Source organism: Cataglyphis hispanica, chromosome 2 (assembly GCF_021464435.1).
Source record: "Cataglyphis hispanica isolate Lineage 1 chromosome 2, ULB_Chis1_1.0, whole genome shotgun sequence".
NCBI lineage: Eukaryota > Metazoa > Arthropoda > Insecta > Hymenoptera > Formicidae > Cataglyphis > Cataglyphis hispanica.
In genome coordinates, this window is record NC_065955.1 from 14,090,611 (window position 1) to 14,116,181 (window position 25,571).

Genomic DNA, 25,571 nt, shown 5'->3' on the forward strand with positions numbered 1-25,571 from the left:
ATAGTAAAGATTAAGAATTTTTTTTATATTTCGTGACGTGCTACACAAGACTTTAATTAAAAAGTCAAAAAAGTCGAAAATACGAAAAAAAATTATTTATCCATATTTCTACTTATTCATACTTATTTAATGCTTGGATATATCTTTATATAACATACGAAAAATTATGATGTCCAAAACGCGAAAATCTATTCTGTTATAATTATTTTATTTTTCTATAGTTCCAACTTTGTGGTAGTTTTAATCAAATCCATGGAGTTTTAATCATTAATAGCGTTAATTAATTTTTCACTTACACACATCTATTTATAAAATTAATTATATGTAATATAATAATATGTATAACTCTAATTACATGTTTTTTCAAAATTAATTAAATCAAAATTATACACATATACCTAATATTTGAATTGTCAAATACGCAGCCATGACAGGCTTTTATTGATATGAAGTAACATACGTAGTATTGAGATAATCAGTTAACATCGAGGAAAAGAAGCAACAATATTTGCAAGTATCGATTTAAAATGTCTTTTTTAAGGATGTTCTGGATGTACAATAGTAGCAAAAAATTGTCAAAATTAAAAAAAAACATGTTTCTTACATTAATACTGTTTGAAAAATTAAAAAAGTAAATTCGAGTTATGAAAAAAATTAAAGTATCACAAAATAATATGGATTTTGACGTCTTTGTAAAAGAAAATAGTTGTAATTAATATTTTTCCTAATTTATGGCAAAAACTTTTGCATATCCTCTGAAATCAACTACAAAAAACAATGAAAAACGAGTAATTTGCAGAAAAAGAAAAAGAGACAGATAATATTTTTCTACAATTTTTAGTAAATAACTTTTAAACGAATTAGTGGATCTAAATCAAGTTTTGCACAAATATTTATTAGAATTTCCTTAATATATGTAAAAATTTTCATTTCATTGGTAATATTTTTTTTTTGTCAAATTTGTCAATAAGTACTACAATAGGCGATTTTCCATAAGAATCAATAGTAACTTTAAATTTAAATAACTTCCAAACCATTAAGAGAATTGTGCTTAGTTTTTGCACAAATATTCAGAAGAAATAGTAGAAAAATCTGAATGAAATTTTAATGCTTTTATTAGTATTTCGATATATGTCACATACATCCTTAAGAGTGGAAACAAATTTTCAAGATGCTATTATTGGATTCTATCTAAAAACTTGCAAGATCACTTTTTTATATCGATAAGAATTTCTGTGTATTTACATCTAATATGTATATCCCCTGAAATGCTGTTTCATTACAAGCGCATTTTTAATACATGTAATCAAGATTCATTGTCTTAACTCGTTATAATTTTCCTTTAAATGATGAAAATCATATCTCTTTGTGTTCGCGATAATCATTTGATGCATTTCTTGCAAAAAATTCTAATTCTAATTGTGATTTAATTTGGGCACTCAGTGGACTAACAACAAGGATTATTCTCTTCCTTTTTTTCTGCACGTGTCACAGCATACGCATGATTAGGTACCCTAAAATAAGGGCAATCGAGCGTGATCCGGCCGAGTACGACATCATGCGTGAGCCATTGAATGGATAATGTCGCCCCTTTGCGTAAAAAAGAGAGAAAGAGAGAGTGAAAGAGAGAGAGAGAGAGAGAGAGAAAATACGATCTCTTCTTTCCCTCCGGGTTTCTCGCCGAGTTTTCGATACATCTGCTAAGCGTATTATGGGATAAAGAGGAGTTTCTCGTCTTACCGATGCTCGCCGGAAAAGATGTCCGCTCTACGAGGAATTTCTTCATCGTCTTTTCGTCTCAATCTTATTACACATCGCAGGCCCTAGATATATAATTAACAACTTATTTTATGACATATATCACTATAGATTCGCGCGAGTGGTTTTTCTTGTTCTTCAGAATTTTCTTTGAACATCGAGAGAAATGAGATTTCTTTTTCGTCGCTAATGTTGCTTTGCCACATCTGTTATCCTTCCACAAATAGATGTCTCGTTTCTAATTCTTGATAATGGGATTGATATAAATTAATAGAATGTTTATAGAAGATATCGAAAATATATTTTTTATTAGAAAAATGATTGGGATGATTACGATAACTACAGCCCTTATTTGAAAGGTTGTTTCTGAAGACATTTTTGACGAGGAACACGAGAAAAATAGTAAAAAAAATAAGTCTGTAATTTAACAATAATGTTTCTTAACAATAAATTTATTTATTATTATTCTTCTATATATTATTACTGTTATTAAAATATATAAAAATATATAAAATTTAACAACAAATTTCAATAATAATACCTATCTTAATCTTATATATACATATATACATATATATATATATATAAATTTTTTTTTTACTATTTTTCCTCGTCAAAAATGCCTTCAGAGACGACCCTTCAAATAGGGGGCCGTAGTTATCGTAATCGTGCCAAATGAAACTTATTAAAAAAATTGTTTTATCCCACTTATTTCTTTTCTGTGTTATGTGCATCGCGAAAACTGGAAAAAAAGACACTAATTAAAAGTGTCATGAAACCCGATATGTATAATAATAAACAAAAAATCCTGCCCTGCATCATTTTTCGAAACGCGTGACAGAATATTCGGGATACCCATTTCGTCGTTAGGTCAAGTAAAGAAGTGCGAAAAACGGCGTTTCCTGGCGGCAGTACGCGTGATAAAACGCACAATATTTTCCTATCACGCGAACGCGGTTGGCCGGAATAAATTAAGCTTTCTCGCAAATTTTCGGAAATGCCGGCGGAGGGTCGCGCACGACCCTCTATAATGAAGAGCTACAGCGACATTAACATTCTACATTGCTGGAGAGAGAGAGAGAGAGAGAGAGAGAGAGAGAGAGAGAGAGGCGGTCGTCGCTGAATGTTGCTCGCTTATGTTTCATGCGGTTAGCCGTATCCGGATGATGGCAAGCGAAAAAACGCGCAGCTCAACTGTGAATAATCACCGTGCGAATCCCCTGCGATTTATATCTCGTTTCGTATTCCCGTCGACTCTCGCGACGAGCAAGTCCATTCAAGTTTGATAAGTAACTACTAGGGTCGTCGTGGGAACTTGCTCTGCCTTCGTTTTAACCCACTGTGAAAAAAAAAAGCATTAAGCAACGAGAGGATATTCGTGCGGAACGTTCGCGTAAAAAAAATTTGAAACATTTGAGGAGAAAGTGCTCGTTTCCTTTATCGAAGCTTCAATTAATTGTAAGAGAAAATATATGCATATATGTGAGGAGAAAAAAGAAAATGTTGAAATTATTTTCGTCTTCGAAGGTAACTCGAGTTCCCTATAAATTTTAATGGCAAAATATAGTCTTTTAGCAGAGCTGTATTCTACAATTTTCCATTTAAATCCCAAGCGGGTATATTATACACAAAATTTATTGCTATATATATATATATATATATATATATATATATATATATATATATATTTCCCTAGCGTGCAGTCAAAGTCACTTTTAAAAGCTGAAGTAACTTCAATTTCCGACAAAACTTGACGTACGTAGCTTCGCGTAATCGTTCGTTTAAGCTTAGAGATGCAGTTCTGCGCGTATAAGATTCGCGCTCCGATCGCGGAGCGGAAATCGCTATGGGAGGAAATCGCAGAAACGGGCTCGAAGATGGAAAGAGAACGGCATCCAGTTGCGACTCAACTTTCAAAATTGTTAAACCATATTGCGCATGACGATTCGAAGTCTCCCAATTATGGAGGGAAACTTTGCTCAGCTTTGATAAGTAACTATCGACATGCCGGCAAAATTGTCCACCTCCTCCTCCTCGCAGAACAAGTGAGAGAGAGAGAGAGAGAGAGAGAGAGAGAGAGAGAGAGAGAGAGAAAAGCTATATAACGAGAGGCTGCGGCAGAAGTGTCCACGTAAAGGGCATACTCACCGTTGAGAACGTGGACCGCGACGGTGGTCTTGGCTTTGCCAGGCACCACGCAGCTATAGTTGCCGGCGTGTCTTGGACTGGCCCTCTCCACGATGAGAGTACTGACAATCACGAGGACCTCCTTGCCCGCCGAGATCTCCGTCGTTCTGTTCTCGCTGAAAACGAGATCGAGACGTGAGTTTCTGTCCAGTTCACATATCGCGATCGAAACTCTATATGTACGAGTCTTGTCTTTGTGTATTCTTCTTCGAGCAATCTGGAGTGGAATTTTTCATAGCATAAAAATTTGATTTGGTCTCATTTCGAATCTTAAAATGAAATTTTAAATATTCTTCTCGTGAATCCTTGAATTAAAATCTTGTCAAATTTTTTGTAAATGATTTAGCAACATTATATGTCTTTTGATAATCAAATTAAAATTATATTGGTCTCTTTAACTAAGCTTCAAGTTGTATAAAGGTTCTACTTACAGTTTTGTATTTCAAATTAAATAAGGATTCAGATTTTAATATTTTTTCTTGCACTTGTAAGTTTAATTTCTGATAATTTTTAATTTTTAGTTTCTTATTTATAAAGTCAACTTTCATTAATAAATGGAAAGAAATGGCGAGAAACCTGAGACACTCTGTACATTTATTTTATCGAGTGGTTAGAAAGAAGAGAAAAGGAGGTGATTTCGTCGAGAGGACATAGAATGTTGTTGGAGAAATTCCTCTCTAGTCTCGCTTATGTCAATCTCGACCAGACCTTGTCTATCGATTTAATTAAGAAGCTCGTTTCGGAACTGGATGGAGAATTTATTACGAGCGAATACATTATTTGATTGTACATTATTTCGTTTATATTTTAGATTATTATATTTTATTTTAATAGATAACTAAATGAGAGATACAGACTTTCTATTCGTTTTCTTTCGTGAGATTGGAATGACAATTGATTCATTTTATCCAGTCCACATTTTCATTGAAAATCTTATTTAATTTGTTTAACAAAATGAGCCTACAAACAACAGAAATAAATAAAATCTCATAATAAAAATATATAAAATAATCTTTTCTTTACGTTGAGATAAATAAAACAAACAAATTATTTGATTTACAACAAAAATATCACTTTTAATTCTGATAGAACTAATTACTCGATTTATGTTTTTCATTAAGTATTTTTTTTGCTTGACATATAGCGTATTCGATTTGACTCTATCAACTCTTGGTCGAGTCGAGTCAGATCTCAAGTTCGATTTAAAACTCAATGACTCTAAACTATCATGGAGGAAAGTAGTTTATGATTGGTTTTGTGATTCATAACCTCTATCAAAGAGTCTTTAACATTATTCTTGATCATCATCATCATAGAAATGTAAATTTATATTATATAAAATAAAAAAAAGAATAAGTAGTAATAATAAAAATATGACAAATAATAATGGTAAAAACTCTTTGATGAAGGTTATGAATCACGAAACCAGTCATAAACCGCTTTCCGCCATGATAGTTTAGAGTCATTGAGTTTCAAATCGAACTTGACATCTGACTCGACTCGACCCAGAGTCGGGTAAAGTCAACAAATCGAATACGCTATTAGTTATTATTATCTATTCTATAAGTCCTCAATTTCATTTTAATATCCAATATATGTACATATTATATTTTCCTTCATAAATTTGACATCAAAGAGACATCGATATTAAAAATAGTCTTATCTATATGTGAGAGAAATTGTAGTACTATTTATCAAAACATGTATTTTAATGCTATATTATATTGTTTTGAATTTTTAATACAAAATATATAGAAACTATTATTTTTAGTGCATAAATAAAAATTTTTCGATATTTATCATTTTTTGTTTCAAATTACATTACAAAAGAACTTTATATTCACTTACACATACAAATGTAGATATGCCAGAAAATTTCTATACATATGTATTAAAAACTATGACTAAGAATGAGCGTACGATCCTTTATCGATTCACGTACGAGAATAATACTTACACGAGAGATATCCCAGGTATCATCGTCCAAAAAGAGCGAAAAGCGGAGAGAGGAAAATCGAGGACACAGTGGAAGAAGAAATCTTCGCTCTTTTCGGGAATGTAAATTTCAAGCAAATCTCATGGCACTTACGTATTCCATCTTTGTCGCAATAATTTAATTAAAATCCTGTTTCACGCCAGAACGGGATGAAAAAGCTACGGGATGAAAAAGCGTTTCTTTCCGTTTTTTTGCACAGCCTCGTAATCGATTAAGAAATATTGCGGCACAATATCGTTAATTTTTTTTTTCAATAATAATTATTTATGTTAAATCAACTAGACAACCAGATCTAAAGCGTCACAGTTATAAAAGACATTGAATTTAATCTCAGAGACTTCTACATATGCAGAATTTTTTAGCTCTTTAAATAATTCCGGCAGAAATATTTACTGTATTTGTACAATCTCTCCAAAATGTATTGTACAAATGTATATATTTTATTATATACATATCATGCAAAAAAAAAAAAAATATGTAGAGAAAAATTGAATTTGCAAATAGGTCTATAGAGATAAAATTCGTCACCGGTTGGTTTTCGGAAAATGATTTATGGAAAGCGATTGCAACTGTCGCGTCTAAATTGTAGATAACAGAAACTTTATAATGTAGGATGAACAATAGTTCACTTTGCGAATACTTACCTAATGTCCTCAGTGAGCGTTTCGTCTCCCCTGGTCCATACGACAGATTCGTTCAAGGATTCTAGCACGTTCCTCGCCTCACATCTAAGTCTGAGAACACTGCCCGCTTTCAAATGTCTCTCTTTGGAAACTATACGCCCGGAATCGTCGCTGATCGTGAGAGTTGGTGCTGCAACACAAATATAGAATACGTGTGCACAAACAGCAGTGTTTAGATTTTCTCGAAATGCTCTTGTGAGCATTAATTAAAAGATTACATTTCAAATAAAACATTTGCATAATAAAAAAATAAAACAACAAAAACATGATTGTTTATTAGTAAATAATGTTTATGTATTATTAGTAATATATATTTTTTTTATCAATATGTATTCTGATCAATATATATTCCGTATATAATTAAAACTCGAATAAGTTAAATATAAAATGAAATCTATTGGTCTGTCCAAGTCTGTTTAAAGATCCTGCTGAATTTAAAAAAAACGTTGAATTCAATAAAGACAAACATTTGCGAGGAATTTCACATAAGAAATGTTAATAGAACTACTTATGTAATGTTTATCCATCCTTTTAATCTAATAGTACGTTGATAAAAAGAGAGATGACATTTAAAAAAGCAAGCTGACACTAGTCATCGATTATCCTGGATCTTAATTTCTCAACGAGTTTAAAGCTGTTAAAAATATAGCTTCGACTTTTGAAATATTGTTGAAGATGGCATGCAAGAAGGCTGCAAAGGAATGAAGAGAGCTATTTATAATGGAAACGATTATTCTCAGGGAACAATTGGCCTTATAGATCTTAGGTAGATCACACGCCCATCATCACTACAAAGGAATGACTTCATTGTACAAGCAGAAATGTAATCTTATTTCTTCCAGGTGGACGAATAAATTTTACTACTTTGACCACATCCATCTTTTTGATTTTGTACGGGCTATACGGTATACATTGACTTGTTGTTCACATCTAGCACACAGTGTACTTGACCTGTGTCATATGATTTACTTTCCCAACTTACACGATTAGATTATCATACGCTCGGGAATTCGGAGGAGAAGGAATTACATCTTTTGCCTCATTGTTGGCACAATTTATCATAAAATTGCGTACCGCAGACACATCAATGGCCATCGTTAAGATAAGCGGCATCCTTGCGGAAAACGTTATGTCCTTATGCTGATGTAGTCTTTTTTTTTATGGATATTAACATGTAAACTTCACTGCTTATTAATTTATCACACTAAAATATATTCTCAGGGGAGCTCTGCCTAATATGCGATGTCAGAAATTGCGTTACATACATGCTTGCGTATTACATTGTATGATATTATTGTACGAATGATTGTTATGTTTCTATACTTTTGTGCTACTCACTATACTTTTTCTCTTTAGTATTATCCATTAAAAAAGATCTGAAAAATTCTGGACCAACATTATTGAATTTTATGTAATATTATTTATATAATATATCAACAAAAGTTGTTTGTTTACGTCATAAGTACTATGTCTAGTGACTCTATGCATGTTCTTAAAATCTACGAGACTATTACCAAATTTAATTTCTTATAATATATAAATTTTTTATAATATATAATATATAATATATAATATATAATATATAATATATAATATATAATATATAATATATAATATATAATATATAATATATAATATATAATATATAATATTTAATATATAATATATAATACATAATATATTTTATATAATATATAATACATAATATATAATATATAATATATAATATATATATATATATAATTTTATAATATATAATTTTATAATATATAATTTTATAATATATAATTTTATAATATATAATTTCTTATAATGTATAAATTTCTTATAATGTATAAATTTCTTATAACATATAAATTATCTTATATATTATATAATATCTTTCTTAATATAATTCATTATCGATTCTAAGAAATTCCATTAAGTCGCCACCTAATATATCTCATAATAATGATAAAGTTGTATCGTCATTTCTGCATGTTTAATACGTCATAAAATATTACAAAATTGCAGAAATATCAAAGAAAAAAAATTAGCTCAGAAATACTGTTTATTTTTCTTTAAAAGTTTTTGTTATAAATATTCGGTTTTTGTAAGAACAAAATATTCTGTTAAACAAAAAGGATGATTTGTATTTTATACTTATTGTTAATTATTAAAATACGCAGCATGTGCAGCTAGAAAAGAACAAAAGTAATCTTTATATTTCCACAAATTTTTTAATTCTGAGAATAATAGAATTAAAATGTTATCACTCATTTGATGAATATTAAATACTTAAAGAAATATTTAAAAATTTTGAACATTATATATTAAACTCTTGTGATTTTTTTTCTATTATTTTATTTTTGTAATGCAGTTTTTTCATTTATTTTAGGCAAATCGTATAACCAGACAATCCGGTTTTAATAAAGAATTATTTTGAATATTTTTAATAATTCAGTACTGCTATTTTTATTTTTCCCGAAAATGTCGGTAGAATAACGTAAGTGCAGGATTCAATAATATTTTTGGTTCAAATGGCAATATAAAATACATGCCAAAAATGTCGAAACAGATGTAGAATAAAAATGTAACGTATATGCTTGCTCACACAAACGTCAGCAAAAAAAAACATAAAGAAGACTTCACCGCAACCATACTTGTCTCTCGTATCCTTGATTCGAAAAATAAAAAGACTATAAAGTCAACACCTGAAATTACCTAGTTTTGCTTCAGTTAGACAAAAACAAAACGCATTGACTTGCGGTCACGTCGTATCATCCATATCGATGAAAGCTGTCGACAAAATGCTCTCTCTCTCTCTCTCTCTTTCTCTTTCTCTCTCTACCGCTGCACGGGATGTTCGCTCGCGTGCGCTTTTTCAAGTGAGGAAATCGAAAACGGATTGTTCGTGACCAGATGCGTAAAACGCATCTCGGAAATACGTGCGCCGGTCCGGCTTTTCTCTTGGCGTTTGCGCACGCAAGATCTACAAGTTTGTGAAAATAGAGTCTCGCAAACGAAAGAATAGCGAGCGAGCGAGTTGTTAAAATTCAGTACAAACCGTCCAACAACGATTCTCAAGTCGGCTGCTATGCAAATTTTATGATACCACTCGCTCGATATCTTTCTCGTGCCTTCTCCGACCGTTTTTGTCCCCTCTATATATTATTTATTCCTATAAGTTACATGCTATGAGTGGCAATTGACGGCATTATACATATGACGCTTGAATGATAATAATAAAATTACAACTCGTCTTATATTCTAAGAATGTTTAAAAAATTAATGACTTAAAATTTCAACACTTTCAAAGCAATGAAAAATTTTAAATATATTTAGAAGTGAGATAATTTTAACATTTTTTATATCTTTCTAATTTATTTAGTGATTATTTGTGTATTGTTAGTTTATTTAATTAAGTTTTTGCTACATTTTAAATAAATTTATTAATTTAAGTTTATATTTTAGATACATATATTTTTAAATTAATAAATTTATTTTAAAAAATTTTAAGATATATATATATATATTTTTTAAAAATATATATTTTTAGAAATTTTAAGATATATATATATATATATATATATATATATATATATCTTATTTATAAAATATATATCAGCGTTTTATAAGCACATTTCATTAGACCTCTCGTATAAAGTAATCCTTCTTGTCTCTTGTCTATGTGTGAAATTTTTCAACACAATACATTATAAATTATTTCAACACAATAAATTATATTACATGCGTAAAAAATTATATTTAATATTAAAAAAATTTAACTAAAATAATTATTTCAAAATACGAAATTGTTCGTTAAATTCTTTACATAATTACATAAATTCGAGAATCTGAAATTGATTATACAATATTTGTCAGAGATAGCCAATACGAAGAATTTTAATGGATATTAAAAAAAAAAAAATCTTACGACAATTCTTCGTAATATTAATAATTTTGCAATAAAAAACCGTGAAAAAATTCCAACAAATTTTTTCTTCTGCATTTAAATGGACGGAAGTCTTTGAATACGTAACACAATATTTTTCTTTTATTAGAAATATTCCGATTTAATTAATTCAAGAAATCCTTAATTTTACACATTTTTTCTATATTACTACGCCATATTATTGATGTCAATTGAATTATGAAAAAGGTAAAGCAATGATTCGATGAATAAATCAGTGGCAATGATGCAAACAAATCAGTGGCATGAATAATCCGACATTCAAAGTTCTACATGAATGAGTCGCTTATCAGATGAAGATAACTTAATACGATTGTATCTGTTATGTAAATACAAGTTACAGTAGGATGCTTTCAATGTACTTGCTGAAACACTCGAGCAATCTCTTGATTAATGTCCGCGATATAGAGGGGATGACGACACGGCGAAACCACTTAGGATGAAATGAAGCTGTCAAGCAGGAAGCTCGGTTCAATATAGGAGTGCTTTTGTGTCGGTAAAAGCGAGAATTTGAAAGTTAAAGGGACTCAGGAATGTGTTTTACTCGTCTGATGCATACGCTCTTTAAAGATCAGCTGAACTTTACAATGGGAGTGTTTTTCGCACATAACTTTGAAAGTATTGATTTACCGAGAGGTTTATTCAATTGGCTATTTAATAAATAATGAGCAAACAATTATTTTTAGACAGCTTTTTTCTATCGTATATAAAAATCTATAAAAATTTTATATACTTAGAAAATCACGAGAGACAAAAATTTAAGTATTTACATATCTTTAGATCTTAAAATAAATAAATATAAAAATATCAATTTTATTACATAATTTTATTATTAAAGTTATTAATTTAAATATCTTTTAAATTGCGTTTTCACTAATCAAATGTATTTTTCTAAAACACATAAATGCATATATATATATATATATATATATATATATATATATATATACATATATAAGTAAAATTAGATGTATAAATAATTTATTAATTTAAAAATATCAAAAATTTTTTTTTTATTAAAAAGTATTAAAACGAAAAATTCTCATGAAATGATAATGAATAACTATTTTGGGAAAACACGTTATTGCAAAATACGTTTGATGAACAATGGGCACATTCGGTGCGAATATCACTGGGAGACACAGTAGGTGTCCTCGCTTAATAAGGTACATGGATAGATCACTTAAATGGGCGGGACAGACAATTCATCATGCCACGAGGACTTATCAAAATTCCACACCTGATTGATCACGTATTGGCGAATAAATAATTATTATAGATACGATCGTCGAAAATTTCTGCCAATTCTGCTTTAATTATATTTCTTCTCGTGTAAAACATTTATTGACAATTTTATTTCACAAATTTATTTCACAATTAATATCAATATTTTCTCTCTCTCTCTCTCTCTCTTTTGTACACAGTAATCATTTTTAATTGACATAAAAATAATATTGATATTAAATGTACTAACAATTGATGTCTTGTACTAATCATTTAGAAGAACATTTGATTGCATCTTAAAAAAATATTAATCATATTAATAGATTTCTCAATCTCTTGGCATAAAAATAACGGATAAATTATAATAAAATAAAAATAAGATGAAAAGATCAAGCAAAAAAATAACATCTACTTCGATGATTATAGTATGATTACGTATACTACATGCAATATTATGTGCAACATTTTTTTCCAAGCACAACGGAGTGATGGACAAGTAATCACATTTTCGATTTATACATTAAATGCGAAAATCTAATTTTCGAGTTGTTAATTAACTCTCGCATACCAGGCTCCGCTTCGGTTTAGTAAATAGGTCTCCGTGCAAACGACGGCTGTCATTTTCACTCGCCGATGTTCGCGGTCAGTCGTAGCACCTTTTTTTTTAAAGTTTACGTAATTACATAACATCTGGCTGAGCTAACACCCGGCGTTTTCTAACTTATTCGACGTTAGAAGCTTTGCGGAATATCGACAGCTCTTGGTCCGCACATCGTGAACGTTTTCGGGCATATCTTCTCTTCCGATGAGAACAGACGCTGCGGAATTCGATAGAGAATTTAATCCAGTCCCGAACGGAATTGAGGGAGAAAAAGATTGGAGAGAGAAAGAAAGAGAGAGAGAGAGAGAGAGTAAGAAAGCGGGGAAAAGAGAGATCCGTGGAAGAAACTGCGCAAGCGTTCGTAATTTCTTTTGGCGGATCATTTTTTAAGCTCCTTTGGGACAACTGGTTAGAGAGGAAAGGGCGACGAACGCAATCGGTCGCTTGCTCTCCCCAGAGGAAATGCCGAAGTCGAAGTTGCCGGAAGGATAGTATTATTTAAATTGGATTCCGCGATTCCGCGCGACTTCGATCCACCGTCCGCGTTCGAACTTTGCCACTTTTTCGTTCCCACGAGTTCACGCGCCGCTTATTAAAATCCCTCATGGTTAGGGTGGAGCAGATTTCAAGGGGACGTTTAGGGAGATGCAGCCGCCAGCGCATTAAAGTTCGCTCTTTATCCGGAACTTTGCATCTCAAACATGAGAATCTAGAAGACGTCATAATCTTCTGATGAGATCCTTGAGATGCCTTTCATATATTTTTGTGTTGGCTTAGATTAGGCGTAAGAAGTTTAAGCTTTTTTAAATTCGTAAATCCTTATTTATTAGAAAGATTATTTTACTTATTTCAGATATATATATAAAGAGTGTTGATTTAATGATACTTTAAATGCTCATTACAAAATTTAAAACAATTTTTGAAATTTTTATAAACTTAAAATAAAGTGCAAAAGCAAGAAGAATATTTACCACGCAGTTGTCTTTTATTCTAGTTAAATAAAATCAAGATTTTTATTTTGAATGAGAGAGAGAGAGAGAGAGAGAGAGAGAGAGTGTTATTCCAACAATGGAGGATGTATGTTAAATCGCAGAATAAATGCCAAATGGCATTAATAATTTCGGCAGTCTTTATTCGCGCCTTCAATGTGATTAAATCCACGCCGCAATTCATGAAATAGATTTTGCCAGATTGATTGCACATCTGGCGCATATATTCGCGCGACTCTTCTTTTTGTATTTGCTGCGTGTATCAGGCGAAGTGGAAATTATGAAATACCGCGCCCTTCAAGCATCAATTCAATATTTTCCGATTATTACTAAGTAATATTTTATGGATTTTTCAGTATTTCTGTCTGAATGATTCTTGAACACTCGATCGGATTCGCCGAATTAAATGTCAGCAAGCATTACTTCTGCAATTCAACTGTAATTAAATTAAATACATATAGAAATTATATTGCGTGTTACACAAGATTTTTTAAATAATTGTTTTCTTTTTTCAATATACAAGAAAAAATGTTTTTTAAATGCCAATAATTAAATAATGATTACATTGTCGTCTATTTTTTATGTTGAAACACTTTTAAATAAAAATATATAATTTTGCTTAGAAATAATTAACAGAAACCCAAAATATGTGAAAATAGTTTTTATGTGAAAAGATAATTTAAACAAATATTCTTAATAGAATGTTAAAAAATAAATGTGACTATAAGATGTAACTAGAAAACTGAATACTAATAAATAAATAAATATATGATAAAGAAACTAATAAATAAAACTAAGAAATTGAAGAAGGATAATTAAGTCAAATTATAAACATAAAAAATTATTAAATATTCATGTTCTTTTAATTAAATTAAAATCAATATTTATAAAATATGAACATTCATTCGTATTATTGGGGGCGAGCTACGTTTTATCGATTTATCATATAATTCACAGAGATGTGAATTTATATATTAAATATAAAATAAATAAGTAAATCTTTAATTATAATTAAAGAGCGGTATTAGCAAAATTGTTTGCCTTATTTTATTTTAGACATTGTTTGTTTAATTGAAAAAAAAAAATTGCGTAAAAATTAACTTTGCAACGTGAAAAAGATCTAATTTTGCTAAAAATCTCTTTCGAAGCAAAGATGAGTAAACATTCATCGTACAAATCGTGTAACTCATCGTAAAATAATTCTAAAAAAAAGTCAAGTATAAGAAATTTGTTGAGAAAGAGAATCCTTTTATAAGATATTTTCTTGCAAAAACAAATTACTTTTAATAAATAATGTAATAAATCATTTGATAAAAAGACACGTGTCATAAATATCATTGCGCCTTTCGTGACATAATAAATGAAATCAGATGAATACCTGTTCAATGTTAATATTAATCATATCGATGATCGATGGGTAGCTAACATGATGTATCTACCTCTTCACAATTGATCGTATATTTTAGAAACATTTCGGCTATGTCAACTATGTAATATACATATAAAGCGCAAAACTTGGTAAAGTATTTTATTTTATGCTTTTATTTTTGAATTACATTACCGATTTATCAAAAATATTTCGCAAAACTTGTCTTAATTTAAAAAAAAAAAAAAATATTTTATTAAAAATTGAAAAAAATTAATATTTGCAAAATTAAAATTTGTATTAAATAGTTTGGTGATTAAGCATCAGTTTAATAAAAAATTAATGTAAAATTATCATAAAAATACACTTTAGGTTCCATTTATAAATATTCCAAATACTTAATTTATTAAAATTTTTCCGCTTTTGATAGTAATAAATTCTATAATATCATGTGAAAATTAAAATTAATTAAAAATATCGATTTCAATTAAGTACTGCAAATAGAAATTATAGAGATTATAGAGTATGCCTTGTATTTTGATAAGATCGTTCAATACAAGAAGCGCAAAATCTTCAAATAAAGTTTAGTCAAGCTTGATATCATTCGTACTACACGAAGAGAACAGAGAAATATTCCAATGGCTGAAACCAATAGCGCTCAACGAGGTAAAAGTTGTCATTTTTGTGCCACGCTCCGATGATTGCTTCTCCTGATCGTCTCTCGTTCGCGACATCTTCGTTCTATTTGAAATTAACCGTTCAAACACGATTCGTATTAAAATGCAGCGCGACGCGAAGCAATCGTTCCACAAGTGCTTCTCCGATCGTGTCCGCTATATCTCGATTAAATTTCGTTCTCCTTCAAACGCTCGCGAAGTGGAATTCTCCTTTTCCCCTTAATATTCTACCTTTTCTTCAATTTACCGATAAAAGATTATATAAAGAAATTATTTAGAAGATAACGGAGTAGTCAGAGCTCTAACGTAATGAATCAGTATCTTCTAAAATTTATTATGTTATAAAATATATATTATATAGATTTACTTTTTGTTTTACAAAATTTTCTGGAATGGAATGATTAGCTTATTGCAACTTTTAAATATGAAATATGAAAACATTTAATTGAAGAATTTACATTATCTTTAAATAAATAAAAATAAAATGTACAGTAAATATTATGTCTTAAATGTGTCAAAATAAGATCGTAAAAAATAATACAATTTAATAATAATATAATTAAAATAATAATTTAATAATATAATTAAAATTAAATATATTTTGAAATTTAATATAATGCTATATTTACAATAATTTAAGATTAATGCGTTTTTATTATCAACATCCTTATGTTTATTATGCGACAGCTTTCTTTCGTTTGCTGATTTTCTAATCCCCTGATTTCTTTGTCTGTCTATGCGAAACATAAGCTCAAGAAAAATATATGACACTCTACTTTATTATAAACCTTTGTTTGCGTGTTCCTTAATAAGAGCCATTTCGCGCGTCGCAAGACTTTGTTCTCGCAGCCGTAGCTTATTTAGCCAACTGTAAAAACAGATCATATTCCCGCGTTAAAACCAACTCGCATAAAACTTAATTCGCGAAACGGCAGAATGTTGAGAAATTTTTCTTTTGAGCTCACCTTTCAAGCGAACTAAGAAGCATCCAAAAACATTTTTCCATTTTCATCATTATCTTGGACTTTCGACAAACAAGATATTCAGATATACAATTTTAAGGGTCTTTTTAGATTCATTCAATTTTCGATAAAATTCAAGAGGAAATCGATAATTCCATATGCCATATATTTTAATACACATGTATATGTGTATTTTGATATATATATTTTGTGTGTATGTATGCATACATTTTTTATTTAAAAATTTCTTTTTTTTTTATATTACACAATACATAAAGTTACAAATTTTTTTTGTCAATTAAAAAAGAAATATGTAAAAAAAATTAATAATATATGCGATACTTATTGTAACTAGAACTATATTACAAAACTACACATGTTAATATTTTATAGAAATTTTGAAAATTTATTTACAAGTACTTAATATTGCTTAATGTGATATTATTAACAATGTAATCAAAATTAAATCCATTATGTCTATAATAATCGGTAAGAATATTTTGTTCTCCTCGACTGTATTCTTTGCTCTTCTGGTAATCCTTTATTTAATTTTAAAGTATAATAGATTACAGCTCCAATTCATAATGAAACGCGTATTTGCTGTGCAATCTGTTCTTTTTGGACATTTAACTTGTATGCAACAAGCTAACGAGACTATCAAAAGTTCAGAAATGTCAATATTATTCTAAAATATTATTCAAATTATATGGATAAATATATAATTTATATATTTCAAGGAGAATCCATCATTATTTAATCCGAAATATCTCGGCAATCTCGTGATTCGTCGAGAGAAAATGCTCATAGGAAGTATTTCGTTCTTTCAAGAAGTCTTTCAACAATTGACTCCCCTTCTTGGCAATACTGTGTTTAATTTTGAGATATAATGGATTAAAACTTCGTGTCTGTGTTGCGTTGGGCTCTGTTCAAACTATCCTCCAACGTTGAGCTCGTTATGCGATATGCCTCGCGCGCAAGAGGATCTAAGAGAAAAGGCGGAACGCGTCGATGATTTTCAGAGTATTTTAGCAAAAGGGCAGAAAGTAATTTCATCCCCGTACATACACGGAAGCGGAACAATGAACGATGTGCGCCGGAATCGCGCTGTGGCGCAAAATGAAATGGTGCTGCACGAGGCATTCGAATTTCCAAAAGTTTATTCCGCCCGTTGCTCACCGACTTCATTACAGTTGCAACAAGGGCAGATTGCGCGACACGCGAGCTTCGCACATTTCTTTTTTACCTTTGTTTACTTTATTTTATTAATACTTTATTTCGTGTCGTCGCGGCAATACCACGTATTCAATTTTTATGCAATTCAAAAAGGGAAAGATATTATGCATGTGTGAAAGCCTCTTTCGTGAAAATTCTATTTAAATAAATAAATAATTGTTATCCATATACAGGGTGTCCAGCGTCAATCGCATCACTCGTCGTGTACAGATAAAGCAGATAAAACTGAGGAGAAAAGTCCTGTATCATTTTTTTGATAACGCTTAAAAGAGTTATTATTGAGTGAAGTCTGACAATTTAGCGCCGACCTTTAGCTGGTCGCACATCAATGAGCCGCGCGCCTGGCATGTGTGCGTGAGCGCTCAGCTGTACAGCGCCTCATTGACATGCGCCCGGCTAAAGATCGGCGATGATTGGCCAGGCTTTACTCAATAATAACTCTCTTATTAAGCGTTATAGAAAAAAAATTGTACAGGACTTTTCTCCTCAGTTTTATCTGCTCTACAAGTGATGCGATTGACGCCGGACACCCTGTATATATCCGTCGAGCAACATCAGAGAGTTTGCAGGAATATTTTATGAAATCGTATGAAAGAGTAGATAATCTGTTCCTCATGTTCCTTGATTTTATGACATTCTCAGTCATATATTTTTGTTAATTAATATTGCCAAGCTATATATATATATATATATATATATATATATATAAAAGGAGATCGCATTTAAACGGATTCTTCTCATTGTCAGAGAAAAATTCACGTCGTTTCTTTATTTTATAGACAAGAATCCCGCATTTTGGGTTGATTTATGGCCGTACTAAAATCAACATAAAAATAAAGATTTATTTTAAGATGAAATGCGAGCAATGTCTCATCAAATTAAATACGATTGGCGTGTGCGATTTTTCTTAAGGATGTATGTGTGTCATATATCAAAATATTAATTTTTATAAAAAGCATGAAAATTTTTATTCTACTATTTCTTCTGAATATCTGTGCAAAAACTGAGCACAATTCTCTTAATGGTTCGAAAATTATTTAAATTTAAAATACACAAAATAAAATTACTATTAATTCTTATGAAAAATCACGTATTCTAGCATTTATTGACAAATTTGACAAGAAAAAAATATTACCAATAAAATAAAAATTTTTACATATATTAAGAAAACTCTAATAAATATTTGTGCAAAACTTGATTTAGATCCTTTTATTTGATTAAATGTTGTTAAAAATTGTAGAAAAATATTATCTGTCTCTTTCTCTCTTTCTGCAAATTATTCGTTCATCATTGTTTCATGCAGTTGATTTCAGGAAGTATTTACGATCAAAAGTTTTTGCTATAAATTAGGAAAAATATTAATTACAACTATATTCTTTACAAAGACATCAAACTCCATATTATTTTGTGATACTTTAATTCTTTTTAATTCGGATTTATTTGTTTGATTTTTCAAACAGTATAAACGTAAGAAATATATATTTTTTTTTTTATTATTTTTTGCTACTGTGCTTTCAAAACATCCTTAATTGGAAACAATATCTTTTAAATTTTTACAAATCTTTTTCTTCTCTTCAAAACTTATTTTGAAAAAACATTTCTATTATCGTTTCTACAATTTTGTCACAGAATATCGTTGATTGGATCGATTCTCATGATTATTCACCGACAAAAGAAAAGCAAATCGGAGAAATATTGATGGCATAGGATGAGGGCAAATTATGATCATAATAATGAATGTAAGAAAGAGGGTTTGGATTTGAGTGGCAAAGAGAAGATGTATAACGATGTCGCTCTATCCGGGTTTGTTCTGCCCTACTTCGTCCTCAGGGGGTGGCTTCCGTTCATCCCTACTTGCCGATCCTTCTATGGATTGGATCAGATTACCAGCAGCGCCGAGGCGCTTTACCCGGAGAAATGCGGGTTTCCATTGCACCGAATCGGTGACGTAAGGGGATTGGGGGTAACGACGAGCGTTGCAATACCGCTCCCACATTTTGCCCCCTTTCCCTACCGTGTTCTTCCCACCCTTGATCGTTCTTTTCTTGGTTTAACAGACGGTTTGGCCGGCCTTCTTCATTTCGTTTCGGTCCAGCGCGATCTCGTCCCCGAATAGGATTCTCATGTGAGAGGACCGTGAAAGGAAATACAAGGAAACGATCCTCCAATTTATTCTCTTTTCAGGCAAAGACTTCTCGGTTTACTCGTGCAAAACGCTTTACACGTGTGCGACCTGAATGCGAATTCTCGGATTAATTAAGCTTGTAAAAGGTTGAGCTTACAGTGCACCGTAGATGAAGCAATGAATATTTCAAGTTTGTATTCCAGCAACGGCTAATGCTGAAGTAAAAAGCTTTATGTGGATAACCCTTGCTCTCTGTGCTCTTATTAAGAAAGAAAAATCTCCTTAAAAATAAGCGTGAATTATTGCGGTAACCGTTGTATAAATCTGTGTGTGTTAAGCTTATCACATAAATTTATATAAACTGAGCATAAATTGTCCTATGTCTTCTGTAAAATAATGTAATGACTCATAATCAAATATATATTATAAGTTTTTTTTTTTTATCAAAAACGTTTAATATCAAAAAGTTTATTACTTTATGTTTATATTATTACTTAAAGTTATGTTTATATTATTACTTTATTACTTAAAGTTTATTTAAAGTTTATAAAATATAAACTCAACTTTTTATTAAAAAATTTAAGCTTACATCAATTTCAAAATTTTATATTATTAATTTTTTATCAGGTATTATAACAAAAAGAAATTAAAATTTTAATTGCATGTATCTATAGTTTATTGATCTTTGTTTCTATATTCTTTGATAATGCAACAATAAATTAAATAGAGTTCAAAAGACTTTTCTAAAATATCAATAAATGCAACAGTCATTATCAAATGACAATCGTGAAACGATCCTTATTTCAGTATTTGTTGTTAGAAATAACGGACAGTTATCAGAGCGTTTCTGCGACCAATTGATAAGATTCGCTTACCTGTAACGACGACATTGATTTTCTTAACCAGCGGTGGATGTGTAGCGACTTGGCACTGATACAATCCCGAATCGCGCGGGCTCGCGTACAATATCTGCAATCTCCAATTGCTGGGATATCTGCGAAATCGGATAATAAGAGATAATAAGAAAAAGAATGATCGGACTTGTGACTGTAAAATAAAAATCGCAAAATGCATCTTTTGGCGCTACTCATGCAGATGCACTTGCAATTTGCAACGAAATAACTGGGATGTAGATAAAGGAAAATTGATATTACATATTATTTTTTTAGCGAGGGTTTCTCATAATTTCTCGTTTCACCGGATCTAAATTAGTATCGCGAAATAGAGCCGCGTTACAGCGAGACAATTTCTGATTTTTACAGCGCATAAAACAGCTGATTTGATCATGGTGAAGAAAAATGGGAGCAAAATTTCCCTATCCTTACACAGCAGCGCAATCATTCCGACGATGATGAAAAACGACCGCGATCATAATTCGACGCTGACAATGGGATTACGCGGTTCACTGCCTGGGATTACAGCAAATGATAACGAATTATGATAATACCGTCGACAATTTCGTCGAATTTTGAATTTCACTCATCGTTGCAATCAGGCGCTGTTATTCAGCGATGAAATCCTACTTCAGAGATGATAAAACTTTACGATGAGATAATCGACCTCGCCTATTTCTTAATAAAGTCGACGTAGATAGATTGAAAAAATTTATTATATGTATCTACATATACAGGGTGTCCGGCATCAATCGCATCACCGTCGTGTGCAGGTAGAGCAGGCAAAACTAAGAAGAAAAGTCTCGTACTATTTTTTTTTGGTAACGCTTAATAAAAGAGTTATTATTGAGTGAAATCTGACAATTCAACACCGACCTTTAGCTGGACGCACGTCAATGAGCCGCGCGCCTAGCATGTGTGCGTGAGCGCTCAGCTGTTTACAGCGTCTCACTGACGTGCGTCTGGCTAAAGATCGGCGATGATTGGCCAGACTTTACTCAGTAATAACTCTTTTATTAAGCGTTATAAAAAAAATGGTACAGGACTTTTCTCCTCAGTTTTATCTGCTTTATTTGCATACAACGGGTGATTCGATTGACGCCCTGTATATACAGGGTGTTCTAGATTATTCGTACACCCCTTTTTTCTTTCAAAAACTAAGAATCAGTACAGAAAATAATTGTTTTTAAGAAAAAGTATGCAATTATTTGCAATATATTTTTTTATAACAATTATTTATTTTTTCTTTACATCATTTGATTCATCTTATTATTCTGTATATAAAAGTATCACGATACAATTATCGAACACTAAATAATTTTTGAGATATTTTATATTTTATACTAAAATATGTCAGATTAAGATACAAAATAACTCAAAAAATTCTTAATGAAAAAATATTTTATTATAGTGTTTTAGAAAGCTCTCGACATAAGCTATAAGAATATACAATAAAAAATAGGGAATTTCATTTAAGAAATTAAAGGTGTCCTTGACTTGACCTTAACGATGCCATCCAAGGTCAAACCAATGATACCATCTTATGTTCCCCTCAAAACCATACAATTTTTGTTCAAAACGTTTTTCTCTAAAATGCTTAGTTTTTGAAAGAAAAGGGGTGTACGGATGATCTAGGACACTATATATACAACTTACCGAAAATTAAGACTGATTCTTTGGTCGTTGCTGTATGGCGTTCTGCCCACTGTCAACAGACGAAATGAATCCTTACTATGTTGCAACCACGTCACCTGCAAACAAAGGGCAACGTCAATTATTATCATCTTTAATAATTATTTTTGTCAAACTTGTTAAATAAAATGATTATTCTTATTGCCATAATATCTGCAAAATTTAAATAAATAATTATAAAGAAAACATTTTTTTATATTTTTTATATAAATCATTGAGAAATATATCTATAAAGAAATATATCCTTGAAATAATTACTGTGTCTCTCGCTGAAAAATACGACAAGACCGTCTCAAGAGAAAGAGAGGTCACATTGGAAATTAATAAGTCTATTTGCTCTAAGATCTTAAACAAGCCATCCAGCAATTTCCGTTCCAAGCGTATGTTCGTTCGTCGATAATGAATGCAGCAAACAATTTCCGCAAAGCTCCGGCCACATGAGCATTGATTTAAAGCTCATTCACACGATACGACTATTGAACGATGCTAAAAGTTAATCGTGTGATATCAAATTTAAATAATTAGCTTTTTATATAAAAAGAAGCAAATGTGAAGAAATGTTAATTTTGTTGAGAGATAGAATTGCTCTTAAAAAAATATTTGTTCAAAGAAAAAATTCTTTTTATTAATTAATCTTTTACTTCATATATATTTTTATTTCATATATATTTGTGGAACGTTTTTATTAAACTCTAATTATAATTTTTATTTGCGGCATGTTTATTATCGCTTGAAGCAAATTTAAAAACATAAATAAAAAAATATTTAAATATTTAAAAACAATAATATTCATGTGTAGATAAAAATAAAGATTTTAAAACGCAATGTAATTAATTATTTGCAACAATTGCAAAATTAAAAATATTTTTTTATATAATATAAACACGTCTTTATTTATTGTTTGTAACGACATTTCCGCTGTCCTCTTTATATACGAAGCTTTCTCTGGAGATTCATATTATATATGCCAACCAGCACAATAATGGCTTATCTTAGGACGAGCTTTCACGGTTTGTCATTGAGAATAAAACGGGCAATCTATTTCGTGAAAACTTAACGCCCGCGACAGAAACATTAACCGTTCAAAAGATTTTGTAGACGCCGAATTATGTTATACGGAGAACTTTTTACCCAAGGAAGCGGGGAAAATAATTTCCGAACAAGTCAGACGGCCTCTTATACGTTGCGCGCCATCCGAATTAAATTTGTCGCTCGCCAGAGAAGTTATCTCGAAAGTCGCCGAGTTCGAGAAGAGCCGCTTCAGTAGTCTTCGATATAATGGAATTAACGAGGGTTCAACTTTTAAGAGAGGATAACGTGACGCGAAAATAAAAACGTGCAAAAAAATTTCTTAAACCGATCAGCCTGGCTGTAAAAATTTTAATAAATTGTATCATATATATGTCAAAATTAAATCGATAAACAATTTTAATTTTGTTATATTTTCTAATCAAATAACACGTTATAATGTAAATTACTAGAGAGTATTATTTATTTTAGTCATTTTTTTTTACTATAAATTCATCAACTCAAAATCATTACATGAATTTCATATTTAATCTCATTTCTTCTTTTATTAAAAAATTTCACTTATTAAATTTCAAAAATAATATCGAGGCATCAGAATTTTAAATTTGCAATGTTTTTAATAAAATACTTAATTTTATTTTTCATAAGAAATTGTTAAATCCATAATATTGTTCAGTATAATTGCAAATGTGCACAAAGCATGCTTATATACATATAAATACAATGGATATTATGTCGGCGTCATATTAGGATTGTTCTACTTAAAAAGTCGCGAGTAAATATTTAAGGCGGACAAATATTTCCTCGAATAACCATTATTTTAAGCAGTCATTTTACGGAGAAGGAACGACTTGGCAAACAGCACGGACAATGTTTTATAATTAAGTTGCCTTCGTGTTGTTTGCTATTCTCGGAGCGCGCGCGCGACACGCGCACACACGCACGTTCGGAATCGGAAGCATTCGTTTTCGTTCCTTGACGCGGCCCGTCCCAGCGCAATCGGTTTCGCATTACGTATTCCGCGGAATATGAATCCCACGGGGAATCCTCGAGCGTTGTATCTCGAGCGGTCCGAAACTTTGTGCCGTGCCCGACGAAGAAGAGCAAACGGACGTGGAAATCACGCGGCGCGAGAGGGACAGGAGGGGATGGTATCGCGGGAGAAAGGTGGCACTGATTGAAATGCGAAAACTTTCGCAACGACAAGATGGACGAGAGCGATGTTACACGGCTTGATGTTAGCGGCCACTGACAAACGATGTGTTTGCAATTATAATTCGCGCCTCTCTTCTCGCTCGCGGGTACATCTTTCTCGCATTCACGTTCACGGCTTCTCCCTCATCGCGCCTTCCTCTCGATTTCGCGTGATTTGTCAGAGAACAAACGAGCGGCCTACGTAATTGAAGGAATCGCGGAGTTCGTACAATCGGTATCGTATTAATCTTGTAAATTTTAATTACATTTGAATTTTGACAAACGGAGAAATATCTACTGAGAATTATATCATGGAAATTATGTAGAGAATTTTAAGTAAAAAGATTCATAAAAATTCTATCTTTCTATATCTATGTATCTTACTTGTATGTAATTTCTTTGTAATTTTTTATATATTACTTTTATAAAAAGAAATAATTAATAAATAATAAAAAAATAATAAATTAAACGAGTAAAAAATTGTGCGAACCAGAAACTTGCACATTGCTTCCTCATAATTTTATTTCCTTCCCTTTATAATCAATAAAAATATCTCGTAAAAATATTTCCGATATCTCAAAATTTGCGAAAGTTAGAACAATCACATCTTTTTAAGAAAAATTCAAAATTTCATAAAAAACAAACTCTTTCATTAAATCTCATCAAATTCAATACCAACCATTCTTTAATGATATTCTATTCATGTAAAAATATTTAGCCCAATTTTTCAAAATTAGAGCGTGTACAGACATTTATTGAAAAATTCTAAATTTCATAAAAAATAAAGCCTTTCACCAATTCTCGTCATTCAATATTAACAATTCTTTAATGATATTCTATTCATATAAAAAAATTTAGCTCGATATCTCAAAATTTGCGAAAGTTAGGACAATCACGTCCTTTTTGTGTACATACATACACATATGCATACACACATATGGACATTTTGTAAAAATGTGATTTTTTGACGTTTTAAAACATTCTAAATACATTGGCATCAAAATTAAAAA

At 30.7% G+C, this 25,571-nt stretch overlaps 1 protein-coding gene across 1 annotated transcript in view; it reads right to left on the reverse strand.

Moving 5' to 3' along the window:
• The window catches only part of LOC126856757 (uncharacterized), a 265,099-nt gene that overhangs the window by 38,153 nt on the left and 201,375 nt on the right, over nt 1-25,571 (reverse strand). Inside the window, exons 6-9 of the mRNA XM_050605575.1 lie at nt 22,303-22,397; nt 20,629-20,747; nt 6,586-6,754; nt 3,907-4,061 (exon numbers count right to left, since the gene is read on the reverse strand). Of these exons, the coding sequence (XP_050461532.1) occupies nt 3,907-4,061; nt 6,586-6,754; nt 20,629-20,747; nt 22,303-22,397 (538 nt within the window). The remainder of the gene's footprint in view (nt 1-3,906; nt 4,062-6,585; nt 6,755-20,628; nt 20,748-22,302; nt 22,398-25,571) is intronic.